The 26,530-nt window shown below is 34.8% G+C and overlaps 1 protein-coding gene across 1 annotated transcript in view; it reads right to left on the bottom strand.

Moving 5' to 3' along the window:
- Positions 1 to 26,530, bottom strand: part of MALRD1 (MAM and LDL receptor class A domain containing 1) — a 702,910-nt gene that overhangs the window by 408,985 nt on the left and 267,395 nt on the right. The window contains 1 exon segment of the mRNA XM_033209380.1: positions 1,425 to 1,581. Within this exon segment, the coding sequence (XP_033065271.1) occupies positions 1,425 to 1,581 (157 nt within the window).

Below are 26,530 nucleotides of genomic sequence, written 5' to 3'. Positions count from 1 at the left end.
CTACGCATATTACTCATGAACCTTATGCATTATTCTCTACCAGGGAATATACAGTACGGGAAGAAAGGACTTGGGGCTCTGAATTAATATTCCAGAACTGTTCTCTGGCCTGTACATGTTGGATCCCCTAGAACAAAAACATACAGGACTTCTTGAAACAATAGTTAATTCCAGAGACTGGACAGGATAAAAAGAAGGTGAAGCTTGTAACATCTTGGCCAAAAAGAAAGAATATACTCAAAGAACAATGGGCCTTTTTAGAGAGACATGGAGGTTGGTTAAGAGGGACTCTTATTTCCAAATCTGAGACAATTTGAGGACCAAATAAATAATAATACTATTATGTTGACTAAAATAGAAACTTAAGAGTCCACATTGATATAGAACAGTAAATGAACATACAAATAGAGACATGAGAATTTTTTTCAATATGAATCCAATCTACAAATGTGGACAGAATAATGGAGTTAGCAAATCACAGTTAGGCAATTAGCATTGTAAAATTAATTCAGGCAAAAAAAAAAAAAAAAAAAGCCACCACTGAAGGCAAAAATCTGTGGGTAAAATGGAGATGAACTCAATATTCATATTGATTTCTCTTTGCAAAATATTTATTGATAACAAAAATACCACATAAGTAATGGGGCTGATAAGGATCACTAACTAATGGGATGCAATAAAAATAACACTATGTTAGTTACATAATAGGGAAAAAGGAGCTTAACACAATAAAATTAAACTAAGAGACATTTTACAAAATGACGTGGCTATTGGCTTTTAAAATAGCAAGTTTATAAAAACCTAGGGAAGATAAGGAATTATTCCTGTTTGAAAGACTGTAGAAAGAAATAACTTGGTATAATCTATTATCCTATACTGGATTTTTTTTTTCTATAGGGGACATTATGAGGACAACTCATTTAAAAAAAATAAGATCTCTGAGTGAAGGATATATTGGAGTTGTCTGTGCTATTCTTGAAACATTTTATGTGTTTAAAACAGTTTAATTTTTTTTAACAGAAACATTTTGAAAAACACTATTGCAGAATGTAGTACTACTATCATCAAAGGCAACAAGAAGACACATCCAGATATTACCCAAGTATATATATTTATTTGATTGTGTTATACTTAGAACACTGATATTGAAACATGCATATGTTTCAAGTGTAAAATAGTATTACCCAGAAGCTGTAACCTCAGCATAGAGACAACATTCATAATTAAATAGAATAAAAATTACTTATTAGCTATTCATGTCCAATTCTGCTAAAGTTTTTACTCCATCATATCATTATAAATCTAGTGAAGTGTTGGTAATTGTCCATTTTCACTTATTAACAGAATATATTTTAATGATACCAAATTATGCACTATGAACTTTTACAGAGAAAATTCAGAAAATGTGATTGCCTAAGTAGTACCTGAAGAGAACCAACGGTGGCCCCATTCATATGTGTCCAGAACACCAAGGTACATTTTGGTCCCGTGAATGAAATGACAGGAGTAAGAATGTCAGCTGTGTCACCAAATTTCCCATTAGAACTGTCAGCATACAGGTACCAGCCATCTGTGGTATTTCTGGAAAAGGAATTTATCATATTACAAAAAGAAGAAGAGGCCAGGTGCGATGGCTCATGCCTGCAATCCCAGCAATTTGGGAGGTTGAGGCAGGTGGATCACCTGTGGTCAGGAGTTCACGACCAACCTAGCCAACATGATGAAACCCCGTCTCTACTAAAAATATGAAAAAACAAGCTGGGCGTGGTGGCGTGTGCCTGTAATCCCAGCTACTCAGGAGGCTGAGGCAGGAGAATAGCTTGAACCCAGGAGGTGCAGGTTGCAATGAGCTGAGATTGTGTCATTGTACTCCCGTCTGGGCAACAAGGTGAAACTCCATCTCAAAAAAAGAAGAAGAAGAAGAAGAAGAAGAGGAAGAATATTGCAAAACACAGTATAGTTTGTCACTAACTATATTTTATTGCTTTATATTTTTTTCTAAAAGTATAATGTGTTATATAGCATAATTATCGCCCATTACCTTCATCAGAAATAATACTTCTGCCACTTTGATTTTGAACCCATAGTCCTTGCAATGATATCAATTGGCACAATGTGTATACAATTATGACAAAGGCTGAAACTACCAAATCTGTAATAACTTGGTTGATATTTTTACATAATACCACTAACACTCTAATCAGCATTTTAGAGCTAATTTTATTTTATTTTTATTTTTTTTTTTTATTTTTATTTTTTTTCCTGAGACGGAGTCTCGCTCTGCCACCCAGGCTGGAGTGCAGTGGCCAGATCTCAGCTCACTGCAAGCTCCGCCTCCCGGGTTCACGCCATTCTCCTGCCTCAGCCTCCGGAGCAGCTGGGACTACAGGCGCCCGCCACCTCGCCCGGCCAGTTTTTTGCATTTTTTTAGTAGAGACGGGGTTTCACTGTATTAGCCAGGATGGTCTCGATCTCCTGACCTCGTGATCCGCCCGTCTCGGCCTCCCAAAGTGCTGGGATTACAGGCTTGAGCCACCGCGCCCGGCCTAGAGCTAATTTTAATGTGAGTAAAATGAAGTCTCAAAACACTGATTGCCTTTAGAAGAAACATTAAAGGAAGGAAAAAACGTGAATAAGTAGGGGATGAAAAACAGGAAACTGGTCTGTCTCAAAGGGTTTCCATTCAAGTTTACTCTCTCTATATTGATTTAGCTCAGTTTCACTTCAACACATTTTAGTAACCTTGTGCATAATTTTAAAGAATATCCTTTCTTTCCTAGGCCTAAATTAAAAAGGAAAAATAATGATGGAAACGATTAAATATCAATATATTTTCTGCTATAAAAGAAACAATTTATAACCCTACTTGGAAAATTAATTCAAAAGAGAATAAAACATTAAAGTCATTCTAGGTTATATACAGCTTTTTGAAGCATAAAGAAGTGATCCACACAGTTTGGGTATTCTGGCACTCTGTTTTGGATTAACTTGATTTCTTGCCACTTTCTAATTTAAATATAGATGCTAGAAACTAGAGTTTAAATTTGCTTCTTATTAAAGCTATTTTATTTTGAAAATTTTTATCATTTTGGGGGAATTATGAAGAGCAAACAGATGGAAAGAGAGGTGGAAGTAGTCATTCAGTCACCATGTATTTAGAGAGTGCTCAGTCTTGCAAGTCTTGCCAGTGGCTGTTCAAGTTTCTAGGAATAGAATTGTCTGCAAAAGATACAGCAGGGTTTGGCCTCAGGCCTCCTCATTTACTAGATGGTCAATTTAGGTCAGATTATTTAAATTCTCTAAACATCTTAGTTTCTTCATTTCAGAAAATGAGATAGTTCCATGTATGGTGTTAATAAGAATCATAAATAAAATATGTGGAATATCTAACACAGTACCTGGCATATTTTATATATTTAAAAAAAGGTAGTTGTACTTTGTGGTTAGGTTTATATCATTCATTCTTCCTAATGAAATAAGAACTTCAGTGTGCTGCAAACCACAGAGTTATAAGTTAATTTTTAAGAGGCAGAATTATCATTTATATTTGTCTGAATTATGTCTCAGAGAAAAAGCATTTCCAGCTTTCTTTCTTATATGTAATACGCTAAATATCCCAGTATAACAGGGATACCCAGAACAAAGATGGATATACCTATACATTCAGATATATAGAAGCAATAGTCAAGAAAAAATTGCATGCACATACCTATATGCATATGATTTATTTAACCTGCAAATCTTTCTTTAAGCAAATGTCAGGATTATTATAATTTTATTATACCTCATTGAAAATTATTTCAATGTGCTACTTCTAAATGTCCAACAGGAAATTGAGTTCTGCTTATGAGATGTAGCTTGAATTGTCCATTCCTCTCCAATTTTAATGCTATCACTTCATCACATTTTTACTACCTCTTGCTTAGAATAATAAATCTCATTGTTCTTTCACATATACTGTTGATTCACCCTATTCCTTCTTCACACATCACTTAGAATAATTTTTTAATGGATATTGGATTAAATCATGTCCCCCAATGCACTTCTTAAAACCTGCTAAAGTCTTTTTAATTGACATAGGATACCAGGTAGGGGGAGCAAGAAGGAATAAAGAGGAGTTGATTAATGGGTGCAAAATTACTGTTTAATGGAAGAAAAAGACCTAGTGTTTGATAAATCAGTAGGGTGACTATAGTTTATAATAATCTACTGTACACTTCAAAGTAGCTAGAAGGGAATCATTTCGATGTTTCTAACATAAAGAAAAGACAAATATTTAAGGTGATGAATATCCCAGGTACGCCGATTTGATCTTTATGATTTAGTTGAATGTATGAAATTATCACATGTACTCTGGAGCTACGTACATCTATCATGCATCAATTAAAACATAGTTTTGAAATAATTGAAATATACATTTAATATGCCTTACAAATCTCTACATAACTTGGATCTCTGTCTCCCAGTGGGAATGGGAGTTGGGAAGAGATGATTCCCATCGCCCCGCCTGAGACAACGCAATTTTACTCTAGAGCAACACCACACGTGTGAATTATCAAACTTAGTGTTTTAAAAATATCAATTCCTCACAAATTTGTTTAAAGATTCAACAAAATCCCAACACACTCCTGATAGACTTTATTTTTCAGAAATTGGAAAACTAATCTTAAGCTTCATTTAGAAATGTAAGGAGACGGGAATAGCTAATTTTATCATGAGAAGAACAGAGTTGGAGGATTTAATCAGATATCAAGACTCATTCAGGACACAGGCATGGGCAAAGACTTCATGACTAAAACATCAAAAGTAATGGCAACTAAAGCCAAAATAGACAAATGGGATCTAATTGAACTAAACAGCTTCTGTACAGCAAAAGAAACTATTATCACCGTGAACAGACAACCTAGCGAATGGGAGAAAATTTTTGCAATCTATCCATCTGACAAAGTTCTAATATCCAAAATCTACAAGGAACTTAAACAAATTTACAAGAAAAAAACAACCCCATCAAAAGTGGGCAAAGGATATGAACAGAAACTTCTCAAAAGAAAACATTTATGCAGCCAACAAACATATGAAAAAAATCTCATTATCACTGGTAATTGAAGAAATGCAAATCAAGACCACAATGAGATACCATCTCAAGCCAGTTAGAATGGCAACCATTAAAAAGACAGGAAACAACAGATGCTGGTGAGGATGTGGCAAAATAGGAACGCTTTTACACTGTTGGTGGGAGTGTAAATTAGTTTAACCATTGTAGAAGACAGTGTGGTGATTCCTCAAGGATCTAGAACCAGGAATACCATTTGATCAAGCAATCTCATTTTGGGGTTTTTACCCAAAGGAATATAAATCATTCTACAATAAAGACACATGAACACATACGTTTATTTTAGCCCTATTTACAATAGTAAAGACTTGGAACCAACCCAAATGCCTATCAATGATAGACTGGATAAAAATGTGGCACATATACACCATGGAATACTAGGCGGCCATGAAAAAGAATATGTTCATGTCCTTTGGAGGGACATGGATGAAGCTGGAAACCATTATCCTCAGTAAATTAATTAACACAGGAACAGAAAACCAAACACTGCATGTTCTCACTCATAAGTGGTAACTGAACAATGAGAACACACTGACACAAGGAGGGGAACATCACACACCGGGGCCTGTCAAGGTAGGGGGCAAGGGGAGGGAGAGCATTAGGATAAATATCTAATGCATGCAGGGCTTAAACCTAGATGATGGGTTGATAGGTGCAACTAACCACCATGGCACATGTATACCTATGTAACAAACCTGCACGTTCAGCACATATATCCCAGAACCTAAAGTAAAATTTGAAAACAAAAAACAAAAAAAGCAGTTTTATAAAACTCAGGTTAGCAGTTCACAAATTCCATTTCATATGTGACTACAAAAGAAAATAACTTTAAAATTAAGATTTTTTGTCTACAAATGCATTAAATGTTTTAAATCAATAAATGCTTTAAGTTAAAAAACCAGGCCGGGCGCGGTGGCTCAAGCCTGTAATCCCAGCACTTTGGGAGGCCGAGACGGGCGGATCACGAGGTCAGGAGATCGAGACCATCTTGGCTAACACAGTGAAACCCCGTCTCTACTAAAAGAAAAATACAAAAAACTAGCCGGGTGAGGTGGCGGGCGCCTGTAGTCCCAGCTACTCCGGAGGCTGAGGCAGGAGAATGGCGTAAGCCCGGGAGGCGGAGCTTGCAGTGAGCTGAGATCCAGCCACTGTGCTCCATCCTGGGCGACAGAGCAAGACTCTGTCTCCAAAAAAAAAAAAAAAAAAAAAAAAAAGAAAACCAAAAAAAAGACTCATTATAGAGTTATTAGGTGCTATGGTCTAAACATTTGTGTTCCCCCAAATTCACATGTTGAACTCCTAAATACAAAGGTGATCATCTTAGTATGTAGGGCCTTTAGGGAGTCAATTAAGTGACCTTAATGAGATTAATGGTCTTATAAAGGAGACCACAGAGAGCTAGCTAGTCCCTTCCACCACAAGAGGAAACAGCAAGCAGGCACCATCTATGAAGGAGGAAATAGGTCCTCATCAGATAACAAATCTGCCAGCACCATGATCTTGGACTTCCAGGCCTCCAAAACTGTGATAAATAAATGTGCTTCATTTATAAGTCTGTTTATGGGTTTTTTTGTTATAGCAGCCTGAATGGGCTAAAACATTAAGACAGAGTGGAATTAGAACAAGAACAAACAATGCAGAGAACTGTAAGAAATAGTCCTGAAACAGATCCACATGTATTTGGACACCTGATTTATGAAAACTGTGGCTCTTGGGAAGTAGTTTTGGAAAGAATAACGTTTTTTGTAAATGAACTGAATAAGTTAGTTAGCCATGAGAGGTAAAAATGAACCTTAACCAGTATTTCACAGCATTCAAAAATAACAAATTCCAGGTAGATTATACTTGGAATGAAAGCTTATATAACGATACCTTCATGATGTGGGAATAAGAAAGTTTGTTTTCAACAGTATATAAAAATCACTAACCATCAAGGAAAATATTGAAAAAATGAGACTGCATTCAAAATAAGGATTTCTGTTTATCATAAAAATCAATATGATGATGACAAAGCCAACCAGTCAATGGGAGAAAACATTTGTATCACATTAAATGAATATAACATTTATTGCCTTCTTTGTAGCATGCGGTACACCAGGTGTTCAACTGTGTGCATGTGTGTCTGTGTATGTTATTATATGTACATATTTATTTAACTATATGCCTACCAGCTAGAACTGGATAAAATATCCCAAAATGTTGATATATGTATTGCTTTACGTAGGGACCACATCCATTTTGTTTTCTACACAGGGTCTAGTAGACCTTCAAAATAGGTAAAATAACTAAGTGAATTTAAAATTAATAAAGCACATGTATAATAAAAAATAAGGGTGTGACAAAAATTATAGACTCAGATGAAATTATACATAAAAAGTTGATCATTGTTCCAGACTGTGGCAAACATAAAAGGTAAGAAGAGACAGAATAAGGCTAATAGATCTGGAGACCATGGAGAAAGTACATGACTAGTAGTCACAATTTTAGAAACGATAAAAGCATTTGTCATTGGTTCTTCAAATGGAAGTCCCTGTATTAATTACCCAGAAACTACACAAATAATGAAAAAAAAAAAACCTTAAAGTAATCAAGGTATAATTTCCCCAATCCAACAGAATTGTAGAAAATTCAATCATAAGGTCAAATATAAAATAAATTATGGAAACAATTGTCTAATATTATATATCTCTGAAATATCCCTTTCGCCTGCAGGGAAAAGAAAAAAAAAAGGAGATACATCAGGAGATCAATTTGAAAAACGCAAACAACAAAACTTCATTTGTGTTTTTATCAAACTGTGAACACAGTACAATGTAGCAATGTATCATTTGGTCGCCAGTCTTATAGGCATTAATTGGGGGCACATGATGTATGTATGATCCCTAATGGAAAAATGAAGAATTGCATAAACACTTGCCTGTGTCTGCAACGAGATTATTCAAGCATGCACCTGCAGAGGAAATCAGCTCCTCTCCTGGAATGAGTACAGCAGTAATGACCACAGCTAACAGTATTGTCACTCATAAAATATCAGCGTCCCTCTACCAACCTTCAAATTATCTTTTCTCATACAGAGCGGGAAGTAGGATGTTTTATAGAAGCATATCTTTTTCTAATAAAACATATCATAAACCACACAGTAGTAAAGGTTTAAGAAAATCGTGCTTTACTTTCAGGTGTCGCAAAAGTAAAGCTCCAAGGTGATAATGTACAAGTCCTTTTAAAAGTCGTTGTATAAAAAGAGATCTGATTTATAGTCCATGCTATTTTCACAAAAGTTGCCTAGGTCTTATAGGATAAACAGTTTCTAAACTCTTACTATCACACGGATTAAGGAATTAAAACACTGACTGTTTTTTCCTTTGTTGAGATTCTCCTGAGTAGTTACTCTAATTCAATGAGTAGGAAAAAAAATACCCATTAGTGAATAAATCAAGATATTTTTCAGTAAGGCCCATCAGTCTTTGGGCCTGGGCACACACAGTATGAGAGACATTCTCCAGGATCACATGGAATCTGTCCTTTGATTCACGGTGCCAGCTTAGGCTGTTTTAGCATATCTGACATGACATAATCCACTAAAAGAGCCGTTGTGAACAATACTTCAAGCAGCAGAAAATACAAAGAACTTGCAATGGTCTTTTTTTTAGAGTCCATACCCCAACATTTACATGTTGAAATCCTACTCTCCAAGGTAATGTTATTAAGGAGTGGGGCCACTGGGAGGTGATTGGGTCTTCAGGATAAAACTTCCATGATTGGGATTACTGTCCTTAGAAAAGAGACCCTAGAACTATCTCAGCTTTTCCACCATGAGAAAACACAGCTAGAAGGCTCTATCTACCAACAAGAAAGCTCTCAGCAAATATGTCAGTGCCTTGATCGTAGCCTTATTAGCCTTCAGAACTGTGAGAAATATATGTTTGCTGTTTATAAGCAACCCAGTTTATAGCATTTAGAAACAGGAGCCCAAATGAGCCAAGCCAGTGGTCAATAGTGCAATTTTCTTTAAAAAAATTTTTTTTTAGTTTTAGTTTTTGTGTGTACACAGTAGGTACATGAGGTACATAGTAGGTACTCATGTGCTTAACGGGCACATGAGATATTTTGGTATGGGAATGCAATGCATAATAATTACATCATGGAAAAATTGGCATCTATTTCCTCAAGCATTTATCCTTTCGGTTGCAATCCAATCATATTCCTTTAGTTATTTTAAGGTGCACAAATAAATTATTGACTATAGTCCCCCTGTTGTGCTATCAAATAGTAAGTCTTAATCATTCTATTTTTTGTACCCATTAACCATCCCTACCTCCCCCATGCTCCCCGTACTACCCTTCCCAGCCTTTGATAACCACCACTCTTCTATTCTGTACCTCCATGAGTTCAATTGTCTGATGTTTAAATCCCACAAATAGGTGAGAACACTAGACTTCTCATAGTTTCCACAGCATTACCCTGGTATCTACAGATCATTCCTCATTGTGCGGAACTGCATCCCATTCCCACTACCAACCCCATTGTGTGATGAAAAAGTCCCTGACCCACCAACTGCTGGAGTAAGTGGGCTTCGTAAACTTGCCAGACCAATCAGAGTTCTTGTGTGGGATTTTAGCATGTAAATTAATGAAAAAAGAACATTCCGTATTGTTTGCCCAGTCTTCTTACTGGCTGACTCCCCAGAGTTTGGAAACAGCTGTGGCCAACTCCATAGCCCCATACATGACCTTTCTACTCTGCTGTGGTATTCCAGAAGAAACCAAGACAGTCTTGTTTTTGACTGTATTGGTCCTTTCCAAAATACACATCTGGTCCTAATATCCTGCACAAAAATGTTCACTACATCTTGACTGACTCAAGGTGAGGTCCTTGAACTAAACTGTATGGCACTGCTCTGCAAGTAAATACACAGTTACTAGAACATATATATTTACGTGCAGAGCAAGTGTGCTTGGTAAATTACATAAATTTACTAATGACTTTAATAGTGCCAATATAAAGGAGGCACAGAGAAATAAAAGTGCATAATTTATTTAAATAAAGGCATGAACCCACGAAATGGGTATATCTGGATGTCTGAGTAAATTCACAGGTATATGAATTTAGTATAATAGTATATTACTATACCATTCTAGTAAAATTGTACTATTTTAGTAAAATAATATACCTATGTATAAGTAAACATTTTAAATAATAAGATAATGAAAAAGTTTCAGCTAATATGGACTGTGTGCCTAGTAAATTATATAAATTATATATGATACATACATATTATATACATACATATTATATATTAGATATATATTATATAAAACATTATAATATGCAATATATAATTAAATATGTATTATATATAATTAAATATTATATATAACCATAATCATATAAATTATATAAATTTACTAAACACACAGTCCAGATCAGCTGGAATTATTTTTTTCATAGCAAGATTTTCTTGGTAAAGTGAATTAATTTGCATTCTATGAAAGCTGTTTATCTGGTCATATACAATACTTATAACTAACAATCAACAGACTGGCACTTCATGTTGCACTGGTCTACAACTGGGGTCAGAAATTTTTTTTGGTAAAGATCAAGATACAAAATATTTTAGATTTTGAGGCCATATGGTCTCTATTACAACTATTCAACTCTGCCTTTGTAGTACGAAAGCAGCCATGGATACTACTTAAAAGAGTGGTATGGCCATGATTCAATAAAACCATATTTACAAAAGCAGGCATCAGGTTGGATTTTGCTTACAGGCTATAGTTTGCTCACTGCTGTTCTACGGATAAAGACTCAACTTGTTAGGCTCTGAGGAATAACTTTCTACTCCAATTTCTACCTTCAATTTTTACATATGAATTTATTCAGATACCCAGATATGCCCATTTCATGGACTCATGCAATTACTTAAATATGTCATGCCTTTTCATTTCTCTGTGCCTCCTTTATATTGGTCTTTCTTCTGGGCACACTTACAACTTCTGCTATTGGTCCTCCCTCCATAATACTTACTAATCTTCCACAATATATTTCAAATGTACTCTCATTTTCAACCCTTTTTAGAATCCTAGTCTCAAGTTTCTAAACTCAAGATTTCTTGATCCATCAAAGAATTCTACAGCACCTTCTAAGTAACTTTTTCAATGCATTCAACATTAGAGATATCAATTCATTGACTACATAGCTGTATGCCAAGTTATAAACATACCGACGTGCACATTTTAACTTCTTTATTATAATATCTAGAACATCTTGAAAAGTAGCTTGAGCTCAAGTGGCACTCAATAAATATTCACTGAATCTGTTGCTAAATAAAAGTGACAGAGGATTCTTGCTTTTCTATACAAAATTATCCTTGATGAATGTAAGGCATCTTGATTTTGAAAATAAACTTACAATTTTAGCAGCGTGCTTTTGGAATTCTCTTTCCCGGTCTCATGAAATAAAAATGATGTAGCAACAACATTTGTTGAAATGTTACATAACCACCTAGGGCTTCACCAACTAAAAACTTCAATAACAAAGCTATCAGAGCCAACTATTCTAGTTAGGAGCAGCCACAGTTTCTGTTTCAATATTGTATGATATTCACTGGAGAAAAACACTTTATGGGGCAAGTATAAACACATAAATAAAAAAGTATAAGAAATTACATGATGTAATGTGTTTTTATTTATGATCTTATTTCAAATACGACTTTAAGAGTCTCACTAAAGAAATATTAGACCTTTATAAAACATTTTAATTGATTCATAATAGATGTACATAGTTTGAGGTATGTGTGATCATTTAATACCTTCATATAATTTGTCAAGATCAAATTGGAGTACCTGGGATATCAATCACCTTACATCTTTGTCTTTCCTTCATGCTAGAAACATTCAAATTATTCTATTCTAGCTATTTTCGGGAAAAAAAAGTCTCACTAAAGTAAATATAATCTTTGTAAGTTAGATTTTAGGCCAAAAACATTCACATCTGAGATGTATGAATATTTTAAATTACAGATTTTAGATCAGTCTTTAAGTTAGGAGGCTTTTAAATTAGTATCAATATTTTATTGTTTAATATTTTCAATAAACATGAGAAGTTAGGATTATAATCACGACTATTTCCTAGATGAGATAACTAAAATTAAATAATCTGCCAGTGTTAATTTGCATGGTGAGTGCTGAAGCCAGGATTTGAGACAGATTGATGTGCAAATGTTTTAGACTTTAAGTTAATTAATAGAGCATAAGTAATAGCTATAAGGTCTAAAAGTATCCACTCCAATGTGTTATACACAGAAAGCTGACCCTTGGATATAAACATTCAAAGGAAGAACAGATAAGTTTGTTCTAGTTCTTAACCTTCTCACAGTCACATTTAGGTGAGGGAATTCACGTGGTGTCATTTCTTCCCTGTGTTTTGCCACCAGAGTTGAGTTTCAGTATTTTAATGCATGGTATATGTACTTTGTTAAGATGATCATAAATTATCATTCCTTGACCTTTACATTACCCTACAGCTTTGCTCATCAGCATCTGCCTTTATCGGTTATTTATAGCATCATGGCCCGTGATGGAAAGGCCAATCTAAATTCTGAATATATAAAAGATGCAGATCATGTGGGAAGTATTTCAGAAGGCAAACAAATACCACCACAGTGTTTTGTGGCCTATCCTTGTTTTTATAATAACATGAGTACAAAATGTCACAACTGGAATTTATTCTAAGGCAATGCTAGCAGTGAGATAAAAATTTTACAAGCTTTAACAGTGTAAGTACTGTTGAAAGGAAACTTTTCTTTGATTTGAACATGACAGTGAATGGGTCTAATCCAAATGAGTCTAATTTAGGATAATTTAAGAGCATATTTTTCCATTTCATAAAAATATATCATTGCATTTCATTTTTACCCTGAGCTTTGAAACAATGTTGATTATATTGACAGAAATATAGATTGTTCATAATTTACATGTTTTAGAATTTCATTGATAAAAATATTAAATTCTTGAACTTAATGACTTAATTTAACAATATATTAATAAAGCAAAAATTATTTACTTTTAAAAATCTGTATTTTCTCATTAACTCACTAGAATACTTTCAGTTCATGACACCCTAGCAAATGTTTAGTTAGAAAATTTAATTTTATTTAATTGTATTTAATTTAAAAGGGAATAAAAGGTAATCACCAGCAGGAAATTTAGATATTTACTTTAAAGTATATATGAGAAAATGCAATTTTAAACCTAGGAATTTCCCCAAATTCTAGCTCAAAACATTTTTCTGTGTCTTTCTTCTTTTTTATAAGAAACTTCCCACATACTCATGAAAAATATAACCAAGGTTAATAAAAGTAACATATCTGTGCATGAATTAAGAATATAACTTATAAGGGAATAATCCACAGAAGCATTAAAACCATATCTACAAGCAGCTTAGAAAAGAGAACTAGTTTTATCTGAAAGATGTTATTATTGTTACTACATCTCTTTTGCCCTTGTCTGCAGCTTCTCATTAACATAAAAGAACTACTCTCGTTTGTCCAAATATTATGTGTTTCAACTTTTTCTTTTTATCATTCAAAGTATCCTTCTCTTCTCATGGCTTAGTTTGACCCAGCACTAAGACAGATGTTGAATAAAAAGTCAATTAGTGTCATTTCCCTTGAGATGCTTACAGATTCATGTGGGAGTTAAGTGAATTAATACTGATGGTATTCTGGGACATGCACTGTAATATAGATGATACCCAGAGAAGGGACTGTGGGATCAGACTAGAGAGCACCATCAAGGAAAGTTTCCCAGAAGAGTTGATCTTGAACTCAGTTTGGAAAGATGATTAGGAGATCGTTTAATGAAGGCACTGTGGCACAAAACAGAGTCACATGGGAAGAACAAATGGATTAATTGCACAGATAGGAGAGTAGGCTGCTGACTGAGTCCAAAATAAGAAGACTGGGCCACACAATGAAAGATCTTAAGACCAAATTTCAGAGACGAAGAGCAGCTATTTGGAGGTCTTCTAGTTTTCTTAAACTAAGGAATTCAGAAATAAGATGGATTATCTTCTGTGTTCACAGAACATTCCTAATTGGACTTCTGACAATCCAGGTTTGCAAGTTTAAAGCTAATGGTCCTCTTTTATCTAGCTGTTTTTTTGTTTTTCAACATGCATTTCCGATTAACAATCATACTGTATTGCCTTCACATCATAAATGTATCACAATTCAGGGTTTAAATGTAGTCATCCCTTCAACTGTCCTTTCTAACACTGCTCCTTATTCATCACTTACTCAGATGATTTCAACAATGAAGCGGCTCCCATGCATAAAATCATGCCCTACTCAAATCAGTGTTACCAATAACGTCAGAAAAAAAGCACATCTAAGCACATAGTTCCCTTCATTTCCTGTCTCTTTTATGGCTCTACTGTTTGCAAAACAGTCCCAACTGTGAGGACCTTTACGTAGTGCATCACCCAGGTCCATTAGCCTTCTGACCTTGAATTACATTTGGCCTGCGTGAGACACTGGCAAGAGATTGGAAAATGAGAGGAAAGAGTCAGAGTATCTATTTCCACAACTCCAATCCCTTTCCTTCTTGCCTCACTGTGGGAGCTTGTCTCTTTTAAAGCCTTTTTTGGGGGGGATGGGGCAATCTGGTCTCCTTCCCTTGTCCCTTCGGATTTAGGTGTTGCTGGTCTTTCAGTGCATCATTCAATCCTTTGTAGTCTTTGCAGTCAAGTCTCTTTGATTAAATTCTTTGTGCCAACTGTTTCCTGCCTGGGCCCGAACTAATATAGTCCCATCCTACCCTTTACCTACCTTATTTTTCCCCATGGAGCCTACCATTCTGTCACAGGTTACTTAGCACCACTGTACAGATAACCTAGGACTCTCATTGATCCCTGTTTTTGCATAATCTGTCAACTCTTTTTAGAATACTTTTAACCTGCTAGTTCATGCCATACATTTCTCAGTATTAAACACCAACATCACTTGTTCACACAGTCTCTACTTACTTTCAATCTGTCTTTGTCTATCTCACCTAAGCAAATTTTTTATCATTTCCCCCGGCGCCTGGAATGGTGCCTGTTCAATACAGTACCTTTTAACAATAGTGGCCCATAACACTACTACAGATATACTGTAGAGAACCCTATATAATATATTTCAGTTACAGAGGTATAAATATGGCCTGGTAAATAGATATATTTTGGTAAAAATTCCCTCCCATCTTTTATAAAAATGAAGCAGAGAAAATAAAAGATATCATAAATTCTTAAATATTGGTGAGTGTTGCTCTTTAAAGACCCTAAACAAAAGGTAAAGGCATCACATTGAAGGAGGCCAAGTTTCTACTCTGGTTGCCATCTCTTCACTAAAAAAATGTATGCTCCATGAATACTTCTGTGAGAATCCATCTCCATTGAATTCAACAGGCAAGCATAAAAACAAAAGAAATTCGGGTTCACTTAACAACGATAGAAGAATCTTAAATTTAGATTAATGGTAATAGAACAAATCTTAAATCCTGTAATTTCCAATGCATTTGTCTTTCCTAATCCTGATTTGCAACACAAGCCCAAAACCTAGATTATAAAATACAGCTTCATTTTTTAAAAATCTAAAACAGAAACATACTCAATATATTAGTCTCTGATACTACCTTCTCAGTTCAGCTGTCTTTGATTTGTTACATTCTTAGTACAAAATAATTGTTTTTAAGATTAAATTGTATTTCTTTCTCTGAATTTGGAAATTTACATTAGGTAAGCTCTTTTGTTCTAAACATTGGACTAAAGCCCAAAGGGCCTGAAATAGAAAAGACACACTTTTTCTCTAATGGGCTCACAACGTAATAGGAGAAATGTGTTCTTAAGTCAGCAATTACAGTAGGACACGTACGGCCAGGTATACTGTCTGACTCTGTGACGTATGCTAAAGTCTACCTGGGGATAAAATATGGTAGCATCTCAAATCAGTATAAAATAGAGAATCATAATATCTTCTTAGAAAAAGAACAAAACAGCTTGCAGAAATTATTATCTGGACTGGACTAAGCTTAAGACTCCTACTAGGCCAAGTTTATCCTCCCCACTCTGTCCACTTCTGCTAATCATTCCCTAGTCTATTACTTCTTTTCCTATTTCTGGATATGAAGAAAGTCCTAGTATTTTACATCACTGTAGAATGAGTATAGATAACAATAATATACTATATAGTTTACATAGGATGAGGATATTGAATGTTCCCAACACAAAGTTGTGATAAATGCTTGAGATGATGAATATGCTAATTACCCTGTTCTCATCATTACACATCATATAAAATCAAAACAATTGAACACATAGACATAGATAATAGAAGGATGGTGCTCCTAGAGGCTGGGAAAGATAGTGGGAGTCTAGGGGAAAGGTAGGGATAGTTAATAAGTACAAAAAAAAATAGAATAATACCTACTACTTGACAGCACAATGGGGTGACTATAGCCAATAACTTAATAGTGCATTTTAAAATAACGAAAAGAATGTAATTGGACTGTTGGTAACACAAAGGATAAATTCTTGAGGGAATGGATACCCCATTCTCCATGACATGATTATTTCTCATTGCAGGCCTGTATCAAAACATCCCATGTACCTTACAAACATATACACCTACTATGGACCCACACAATTTTTAAAAAATATAAAATCATTACTATGTACCCCATAAATACGTGCAATTATTGTCAATTAAAAATTAAATTAAATCTTCAAAAAAGAAACAACTTTAGAGTAAGTTTAACAGTAGGTTGGTAGGTGGCAACATTCTAATTCAATTTTTTTTCATTCTAAACTCGATTCTCTATCCAATATTTTTCCTCCCCACAGTAAAACAATGGAGGATAACTATGTCTCTGGCATTAGCTTCAGCATATTGTTTTCATTACCAATTTGCCTCAAAGAACCATGCCATGCAGTTTGCAAGTAGAAATGTGCCTCAGCCTGTTTAAGAAATTATCATACTCTGAATTAATAATATCCACACCGCTAGTGAGCTATATGTCACTGAAACTGTATTTTATGACTGAATGTGTCAAATTCTCAATTTTTCACATCTCCCAAGCTAAAAAGTTAGAATTACTAGCTGTGTTCAGCTTAGCTCTTCCAAATCTGATGGACAGACACCCTCCTGACAGTTGAGGGCTCATAGAAATTGTGTCCCAGCAGAATCACGGCATATGGTACAGACAAGGCAGTAGTGTCAGGCAGAACTAATTCATCACATATCTGCCTTAGACAAATTAATGGAATACAGGTGAAAACTGTGGTTCAGGTGAGTGTGACGTTTCTGTAGCTGAGAATAGTTATGTCCTACCAAAGTATATAATGGGTACCCACTTTTGCACAATGAATGTGCAATGCATCCCAATTCAAGAAACAATAATATTGTTTATGTCATAACTGCAGACCCTATGCAGCATTTTTTAAATGTTGTTCCCTTACAATTCCAATGTCTCTTTCATATACCCTCTGTTCAGCACAATTTGATGGTCTTCCTTCTGATATGGTTTGGCTGTGTCCCCACCAAAATCTCATCTTGAATTGTAGTGCCTTGGGAGGGACCTGTGGGAGGTGACTGAATCATGGGGGCAGTTACCCCCATGCTGCTGTTCTCTTGATAGTGAATGAGATCTCATGAGATCCAGTGGCTTTATAAGGGGCTTTTCCTCCTTTTACTTGGCACTTCTCCTTGCTGCCATGTGAAAAGGATGCGTTTGCTTCCCCTTCTGCCATGACTGTAAGTTTCCTGAGGCCTCCCAAGCCATGCTGAACTGTGAGTCAATTAAACCTCTTTCATCTATAAATTATTCAGTCTTGGGTATGTCTTTATCAGCAGCATGAGAACGGACTAATACATCTTCATTTATTTTTAAGTGTGTGTGTGTGTGTGTGTGTGTGTGTATTTGAATGAATGATAATTCACCCAGCAGAATGCTGAGGACAGACAATATCAGGATCAAGTTACTTTAAGAAGTAGGTATTATCCTCTAACAGGGTAAATACAGAAACAATGAAATGAAGATACAGGCTAGAAAAGAAATGAAAGATCATCAGTTAAGCTGCCCAATAATTGCCCATAGAATACAAGATCTTTCTCACAACAATAAATTGGTTCAAAATTGAAAACTTGCAATACTTTTATTTAACTTTATATTGATTTATGCTCTATGAATAACTCCCCAGTGTCTCATCTTAGAGCATATTAGGTCTCAAATTACACCAAAATGTACAAAAACAAACAAACAAACAAAATGTTGTCAAGTCATAACCTGAAAACCTTACTTGGGGAATAAATATTTCTTAGTCGTATAATTTCCAAAGAAGAATTTCATCTAGATTTTCAAAAAGTATTTTCTATTACACCAAGGGTAGTACTTCACATCAATTTTAGACTGAGATTAGATTTCTTGGAATTTTTAAACAAGAGATCGATGTTTTTCTTATTGCCTGATTCCACTGCGTGATACACGTTAAAATAGATATGATTTGCTTTCTGAACAACATCCCATATAATCATAAAAACCACAACTACTTTTGCACCAACCTAATAAAAAGTTTCATGGATTCAGCTGTTAAAGTCATTCAGGATTTGCATAGTAATGCTATGAATCATCTCTAGCTCAAGGAACCACTGAAAGAAGCAGAAGACAATGACTTCAATTATTGTGGATGCTTTGCCAATACTTTTTAGTTGATGAGGTAAGGGTTCTATAAACATCCACTGTACTATTAACTCCAATTCAAGCTTTTCTTGACAAAAAGGAATGCTTGCCAAACAGACAATAATCAATGAAAATAAAACTGACGTTGTGATTTGCAGTTTCTCACGGATATCACAATGTGATGAACAAGCTAAATGTGAAGCTTCAAGAAATAAAGAAAAGCTTATTTATGACCTTGGTCACAAAGGAGACAAGTACTAAAATCTATGTTGAAATGGAAACTTTTCATAATACAAATCAATAATAATGATGAAACATGTTTTTCAAACATAAATCAACATGCCAGTTAATTTAAATCCAATCGATAGGATTATGTAATTGGCTACAGATCTACAAGAAAAATGTGAAGAATGTTTTGTTGACATTGATAAATTTAGAGTTGCTTTTCAATTTATGATGTATCCCTTTGAAGTTGATGTCAATAATACCAATTTAATGCAAGGGCTAGGGAATATATTTGACTTGTACAAACGTGATTTCTAAACTGATATGCTATATTAGTCAAGAATCTCCAGAGAAACAGAATCAATAGGATATAGATAGATAATGATGATGACCAATAGATAGATGATAGAGAGAGAGAGAGACAGAGAGAGATGATGGATGGATAGACAGACAGACAGACATTGTGGGAATTGGCTCACACAATTATGGAGGCTGAGAAGTTCCATGATATGCCACGTGTAACCTGGAGAACATGAGAAGCTGATGGCATAATTTAGTCCAAGTCCAAAGGTCAGGGAATCTGAGTGGCTGCTCGTTTAAGTCAAATTCACCTTCCCGCTGTATTTTTGTTCCTCAATGAATTGAATGGTGCCTGCTCACTTGGTGAGGGCAGATCTTCCTTTCTTAGACCACTGATTCAAATATCATTATCTTCCAGAAACCCTTGTAGGCACACCCAGACATAACACTTTACCAGCTACCCCAGCATCCCTTAACCCAGTCAAGTTGAAACTTTAAGGATTACATATGCTTTTGTTTTAAGGTAAAAATGATTGTTCTAAGATGACCCAGTTTTTCACTTTTGGTAATGGACTTTTAAGTATATTTGAAATAACCTGAGTATATGAATCTACTTTTTCAAATGTAAATTTTATGAAGTCCAGAGAACAACTAATTCCAATGGGACTTTAGTTTTTAAATTACAATATAGTATGTAATATTCACACTGGATTTTGAAGATTATTTTAAAAAGGACATAAATATCTCAACTTTATATTGATTACATGTTGAAATGAAAAGATTTGTATGTATTAATAAAAGTAAGTTAATGTATTATAGAAATCATCTCACCTATTTATTTTTGTTTTTGTATGTTGTGGCTACTAGAAAATTTAAAATTACACACAAGGCTTGCATTATGCTTCCATTGGATAGCAACAGTATAGAGTACAAGAGATAGCATTAGTCCAAGTTTGCTAAGTTCATTAATTATTCTATGTATTTACTGATTTTTGTCTATTCATTTTCTCCCTTTCAAAATGTCTTAACATTCCCATTTTAATTCTGAGTTTTTCTATTTATATCTGTGACTTCTGATCACTGCCAAATATTTATTTATATATTAAATGATAAATTATAAGAGATACCCTAACTTGGGGTTATAACACATACTTGGTGTAATGACTATTTTATCATTATAAAATGAATCGTTGTCTCAGTAGTAATTCTGACCTAATGTCTATTTTCTCAGATATTTATATTGTTATGCCAGCTTGCTTGTTTTGGTCTTGGGATAGTATATATATTTTTACCATACTATTTTCAAACTTGTTGAATCTTTTTATTTAATATGTTTATTTTTTAAGTACCATGTAGCTGGATTTTGGGGTGTGTATGTATAACTTTTCATCCAGTCTTTGTCTTTCAATTGAGTAATTAGCCCTCACATATTTAATCTAAATGTTGTACTTTAGGGTTCAATTTTACCAGATTACCATTTTCTACTCTTTATTCCAACTTTTTTGCATTTCTTTCATTTTCTTCCCTAACTAATCTAAGTTAAAGATGTTTTTGCTTTACTTTTCTACTTTATTAGTTGTTAGTTATAAAATCTTATAATTTTCACATCTGACAAATTAAACATGTATCTTTGATTTAATAGTTTTAAAAAATTCACCCCTCACCTACTGAATGTTTACCTCCTTTTTATTTTTTTAAAAAATTAGCCTTGAGTTGTAATTCACATACCAAAAAGTTCACACTTCACGTAATTTTTGAAGTATACAATGTAGAGAATTCTGTATATTCAGAATTGTCAATCTCTAATTCCAGAACATTTTGATCACCCCAAAAAGTAACCCCTTATCCATTCTACCTTTCTCTATCCTTTGGAAGACTTTCTCTTTCTGTAGATTTGCCCAATCTGGAAATTTCATATCAATGCAATAAAAATACATGTGGCCTTGCATGTGGCTTCTTTCACTTAGTAAAATGTTTTCAAGGTTCATCCATGTTGTAGCACATAATGGTCCTTCATTCCATTTTACAGCTGAATAGCATTTCCTTATATGGATATAACATTTTTGTTTGTCCATTCATAGGATGATTGCCATTGAGGGGTGGCCACACTTTATTATAATGCTTTTATGAGAACTCATGTGCAAGGTTGTGTGTGGGCATGTGTTTTCACTTCTTTAGGTATACACCTATGAATCATATGGTGACTCATTAAATTGGTTGAGGAACCGCTGAGTCATATAATTCTGTTTGACTTTTTAAGAAACTGCCAGGCAATGTTCACAATTGCCTATATAATTTTACATTATCACTACCAAGTATGAGGACTTGAATTTCTCCATGTTCTCATCAACACCTGTTACTGTCTAATTCTCCTCATTCTTATTGCCATCCTCATGGGTGTGAAGTGGTATCTCACTCTGGTTTTGATTTGAATTTTCTATTGACTACTGATGTTTAGCTTCTTTTATTTGACTTTTAGCTGTTTGTATAACTTCTTTGGAAAAACACCTACTCAAATGCTTTCGCTATTTTAAAGTAGGTTATCTGTCTTGTATGGCTTAGTTATGAGTTATTTATATTTTTTTTCTTTTAACTTTTATTTTAGGTTCAATGGGTACATGTGCAGGTTACATGGGTAAATTCTGTGTCACTGAGGTTTGATGTACAAAGTATTTTGTCATCAGATAATGAGCATAGTACCCAATAGGTAGCATTTCAATCCTTGCCCTCCTCCCACCTCCACCCTCAAGAAGGCCCTGGTGCATGTTGTTCCCTTCTTTATGCCCATGTGTACTCAATGTTTAGCTCCCACTTCTAAAGGATATGTGGTATTTGGTTTTCTGTTCCTGTGTTAATTTTCTTAGGATGATGACCTCCAGCTTCATCCATGTCACTGCAAAGGGCATGATCTCATTCTTTTCTATGGCTGCAGTGTTCTATGCTGTATATATGTACCACATTTTCTTTATCCAGTCTGCTGTTGATGGGAATTTAAGTTGATTCCATGTCTTTGTTATTGTGAATAGTGCTGCCTTGAACATACATGCAGTGCATGTATCTTTATGGTAGAATGATTTATATTCCTTTGGATATATACTCAATAATGGGATTGCTGGATCGAATGGTAATTCTGCTTTGAGTTCTTTGAGAAATCACCACACTGCTTTAAACAACAGCTGAACAGATTTACATTGCCACCAGCAGGGTATAAGCATTTACTTTTCTCCATAACCTCATCTGCCTGTGTTAATTTTTGACTTTTTAGTAATAGTCATTTTGACTGGTTTGAGATACACTGTGGTTTTGATTTGCAATTCTCTAATGATCAGTGATGAACATTCCTTCATCTGCTTGTTGGGCACCCATATGTGTAACTTTGAAAAGTGTCTGCTCATGTCCTTTGCACATTTTCTAATGGGACTATTTGGGTTTTTTGTTTGCTTGCTTTGTTTAAGTTCCTTATAGATTCTGGAAGTTAGGCCTTTGTCAATGCAGAGTTTGCAAACATTTTCTCCCCTTCTATAGATTGTCTGTTTACTCTGTTGATAGCTTCTTGTGCTGTGCATAAGGTCTTTAGTTTAACTAGGTCTCACCTGTCAATTTTTGTTTTTGTTACCATTGCTTTTGGTATTTGCTTACGAAATCTTTGCTAGGTTCTATGTCCAGAATAGTATTTCCTAGGATTTCCTGTAAGGATTTTACAGTTTTAGCTTTTACATTTAGGTATTTTTCATCCACATTAAGTTGATTTTTGAATATGGAGTAAGGAAGGGGTTCAGTTTCAATCCTCTGTGTATATCTAGCCAGTTATCCCAGCATCATTTATTGACTAGGGGAGTCCTTTCCCCATTGCTTGTTATTACCAATTTTGTCAAAGATCGGATGGTTGGAGGTGTGCAGCTTTATTTCTGGGTTCTCTAACCTCTTCTCTTGGTCTACGTGTCTATTTTTGTAACAGCACTATTCTGTTTTGGTTACTGTAGCTTTGTAATACAGTTTTTTGGGTAGTATGATTTCTCCTGCTTTATTTTTGCTTAGGATTGCTTTTGCTGCTCAGGCTATGTTTTGGTTCCATATTAATTTTAGAGTAGTTTTTTGAATTCTGTGAAAAATGTCATTGGCAATTTGATAGGAATAGCATTAAATCTATAAACTGGGCAGTATAGCCATTTTAACAACATTGATTCTTCCTATCCATCAGCAGGAATTTTTTTCTCTATTTGCTTGTGTCATCTCTGATTTCTTTCAGAAGTGTTTCATAATTCTTGTTATAAAGATCTTTCACCTCCCTGGTTAGTTGCATCCTTAGGTATCTTGTTCTTTTTGTGGCCATTGTGAACCGAAGTGCATCCTTGATTTGACTCTCAGCTCGGATGTTGTTGGCATATAGAAATGTTACTGATTTTTTGATTTTGTATCCTGAAACTTTGGTGAAGTTGTTTCTTGAATCCAGGAGCCCTTGGGCAGAACCTATGGGGTTTTCTAGTTATAGAATCATATTGTTTGTAAAGAGAGATGGTATGGCTTCTTCTCTTCTTATTCAGATGCCTTTGATTTCTCTTGACTGATTGCCCTGGCTAAGACTCCAGAGTTATGCTGAATAGGAGTGACGAGAGTGGGCATCCTTGTCTTGTTCTGGTTCTCAGAGGAAAAGCTTACAGCTTTTGTCCTCTCCGTATGTTTTCTGTGGGTCTGTCATAGATGGCTCTTGTTATTTTGAGGTATGTTCCTTCAATGCCTAGCTTGTTGACGGTTTAACATGAAAAGATGTTGAATTTTATGGAAAGTCTTTTCTGCATCTATTGAGATAATCATGTGGGTTTTGGTTTTAGTTCTGCTTATGTGCTGAATCACATCGCATTTATTGATTTGTGTACGTTGTGTGTAAGTCTCTTTGTAGATCTCTAAGAATTTATGAATCCAGGTGCTCTAGCATTGGATGCATATATAATTAGGATAGTTATATATTCTTTTTGAGTTGTACCCTTTATTATCTAATGCACTTCTTTGCCCTTTTTGATAATTGCTGGCTCAAAGTCTGTTTTGTCTGAAATTAGAATAGCAACCCCTGCTCCCTATTGTTTTCTATTTGATAGATCTTTCTCCATCCCTTTACTTTGTATTTGCTAACTTTTGCCTGGTTTTATGGAGAAGCAGAATTCCCAAGGCACTTGTCACGTGAAGTGCCCCTTATACTGCTTTTTATACTATTTTGTGTATCTTAATCAATATATGATTTACATATTATAAATCCATAACTATTATTTCATATAGCCTATATTAATTTAAATTCATTTGTACATTTATCTCTCAGCTTTTCATTCAATAATGCATTCCTTATTTCTATCTAGGATTATTTTCCTTCTGGTTGTAGACATTTCTTTTGTGTAAGCCTGCTGATGACAAATTTTCTTGGTTTCATTTGTCTGAAAAAGTCTTTAATTTGTCTTCAGTTTTGAGGAATATTTTTACCAGGTATAGAATTCTAGTTTTGATTTTTTTTCTCCAATACATTGTGCCTGGAACTACGCAAAGGATTTGAGGGTCTGAACGATGTTATCTCCTCTCTAAGAAGATAAATGTTCACTTCTGGCCAGCAAAATGCATCCCAGCAAATCATCTTAAATACGGAGTGAACTGATTGAAGGTAGACTTTGAGGTTTCTGCCCCTGTGACCCAAAACTCTGCATTCTTCTTAACTTCTCACTCACTCATGCTGCTGAGCATCTTAAGGTGCTGAGTACCTCTCTGCCAAGGCACACTCTTGTGTCTCTTTTCTAGTCCTGCCTATGCTTTTAAAAAAGGCACTCTCCAAGGTTCCACAGCCATTATCTTCTCTTACAGTTTAGTCATGACATTACCCATTTGACATTAATAATTTCCTATAGTCTCTCTCACACACGTTCCCCTTAGAGTTCCCTTTCTTTTTTTCCCTTTCTCCCTTTCCTTTTCCCTTGCTTCCCTTCCCTTTCCTCTCTTTCCCTTTGTTTCCTTTTCTTTCCTTCTTGTCTTTCCTATCAGTTCCCTTATAAATCACGTCCTTTGTCCCATTCCAACCAAGTATGTTGAACTTTGATCTCCAGTGTGGTAGTGTTGGGAGATGAAGCCTAGTAGGAGATATTTGGGTCATGGGCACTGATTATCTATGAATAGCTTGGTGCTTTTCTAGTAGTAGTGAGTGAGCTCCCACTCTCAGGAGACTGGATTGATTCTTGTGGGGAAGGGCTTAGTGGGTTGTTATAAAGCAAGGAAGCCTCTTAGGCTTGGTCCTTCTTCCCATGTGCCCATTTCCCTTTGACCTTTTCTGTCATGTTTTGATGCAGCACAAAAGTCCTCACCAGAAACTGAGCAGATGTGGGCACCATGCTTCTTGTATAGCCTGCAGACTATGAGCTAAATAAACCTGTTTCATTTATATATTACTCAGCCTCAGGTATTCCTTTACAAAAAAACACAAAATGGATGAAGACACCTTCCAAGCTGTCGCTCTTAGATACTAAATTTTTAATATAATAAAAGAATCATTTATTATTTCCCCATGCTGGATGTAGCCATCACTTTGCTTGATGAAATTCTATGCAACGCTTTACAGCCAACTCAAAAATTATCTTTCCCATAATGTTTTGTTTTTTTCCTTTATGGACATGAAGCCTCTCTCCTCACTTCCCATAGAATACTTTGTATCTTCTTTCTGGTCCTTACATTGTTTTAAATGATAGTTTTTTAAAACTAAATTTAAAGATCTTTGCATCTCCTGTTACTTGCATAAAATATTTCTCATAACTTGTATGCAAAACAGCTATAAAATTGCATTTTAACATGCCCTTGAAAGTAATATAGGGTATACAAATAATGCTATAAATATAGTTTATACATTTGTGAGACAGGGTATGCAGTCACTACACTCTTTTAAAAGTGTAACTATACATATAAAGTCTAAAAATAGCCATGATGATCTATACGCTTACCCCAAACTTTATTATTCCAGAAACTGCATTACTTTTACTGTCATGCCACTAATAAAATGTCTAAATATGTTTTAGTTACCTAAAGAAAACCCAATCTATATATACTCCCTCTTTTAATCTTATGATTATAGAACTAACTCTTGTAAATTATTTTATAGTGAATGAGAAAATAAACTAGTTCATAAAATGAGAACACTTATAGGTAAATAATT

Source organism: Trachypithecus francoisi, unplaced genomic scaffold (assembly GCF_009764315.1).
Source record: "Trachypithecus francoisi isolate TF-2019V2 unplaced genomic scaffold, Tfra_2.0 Lachesis_group9, whole genome shotgun sequence".
In the NCBI taxonomy this organism is placed as follows: domain Eukaryota; kingdom Metazoa; phylum Chordata; class Mammalia; order Primates; family Cercopithecidae; genus Trachypithecus; species Trachypithecus francoisi.
This window is presented reverse-complemented; position numbering and strand designations above follow the sequence as displayed.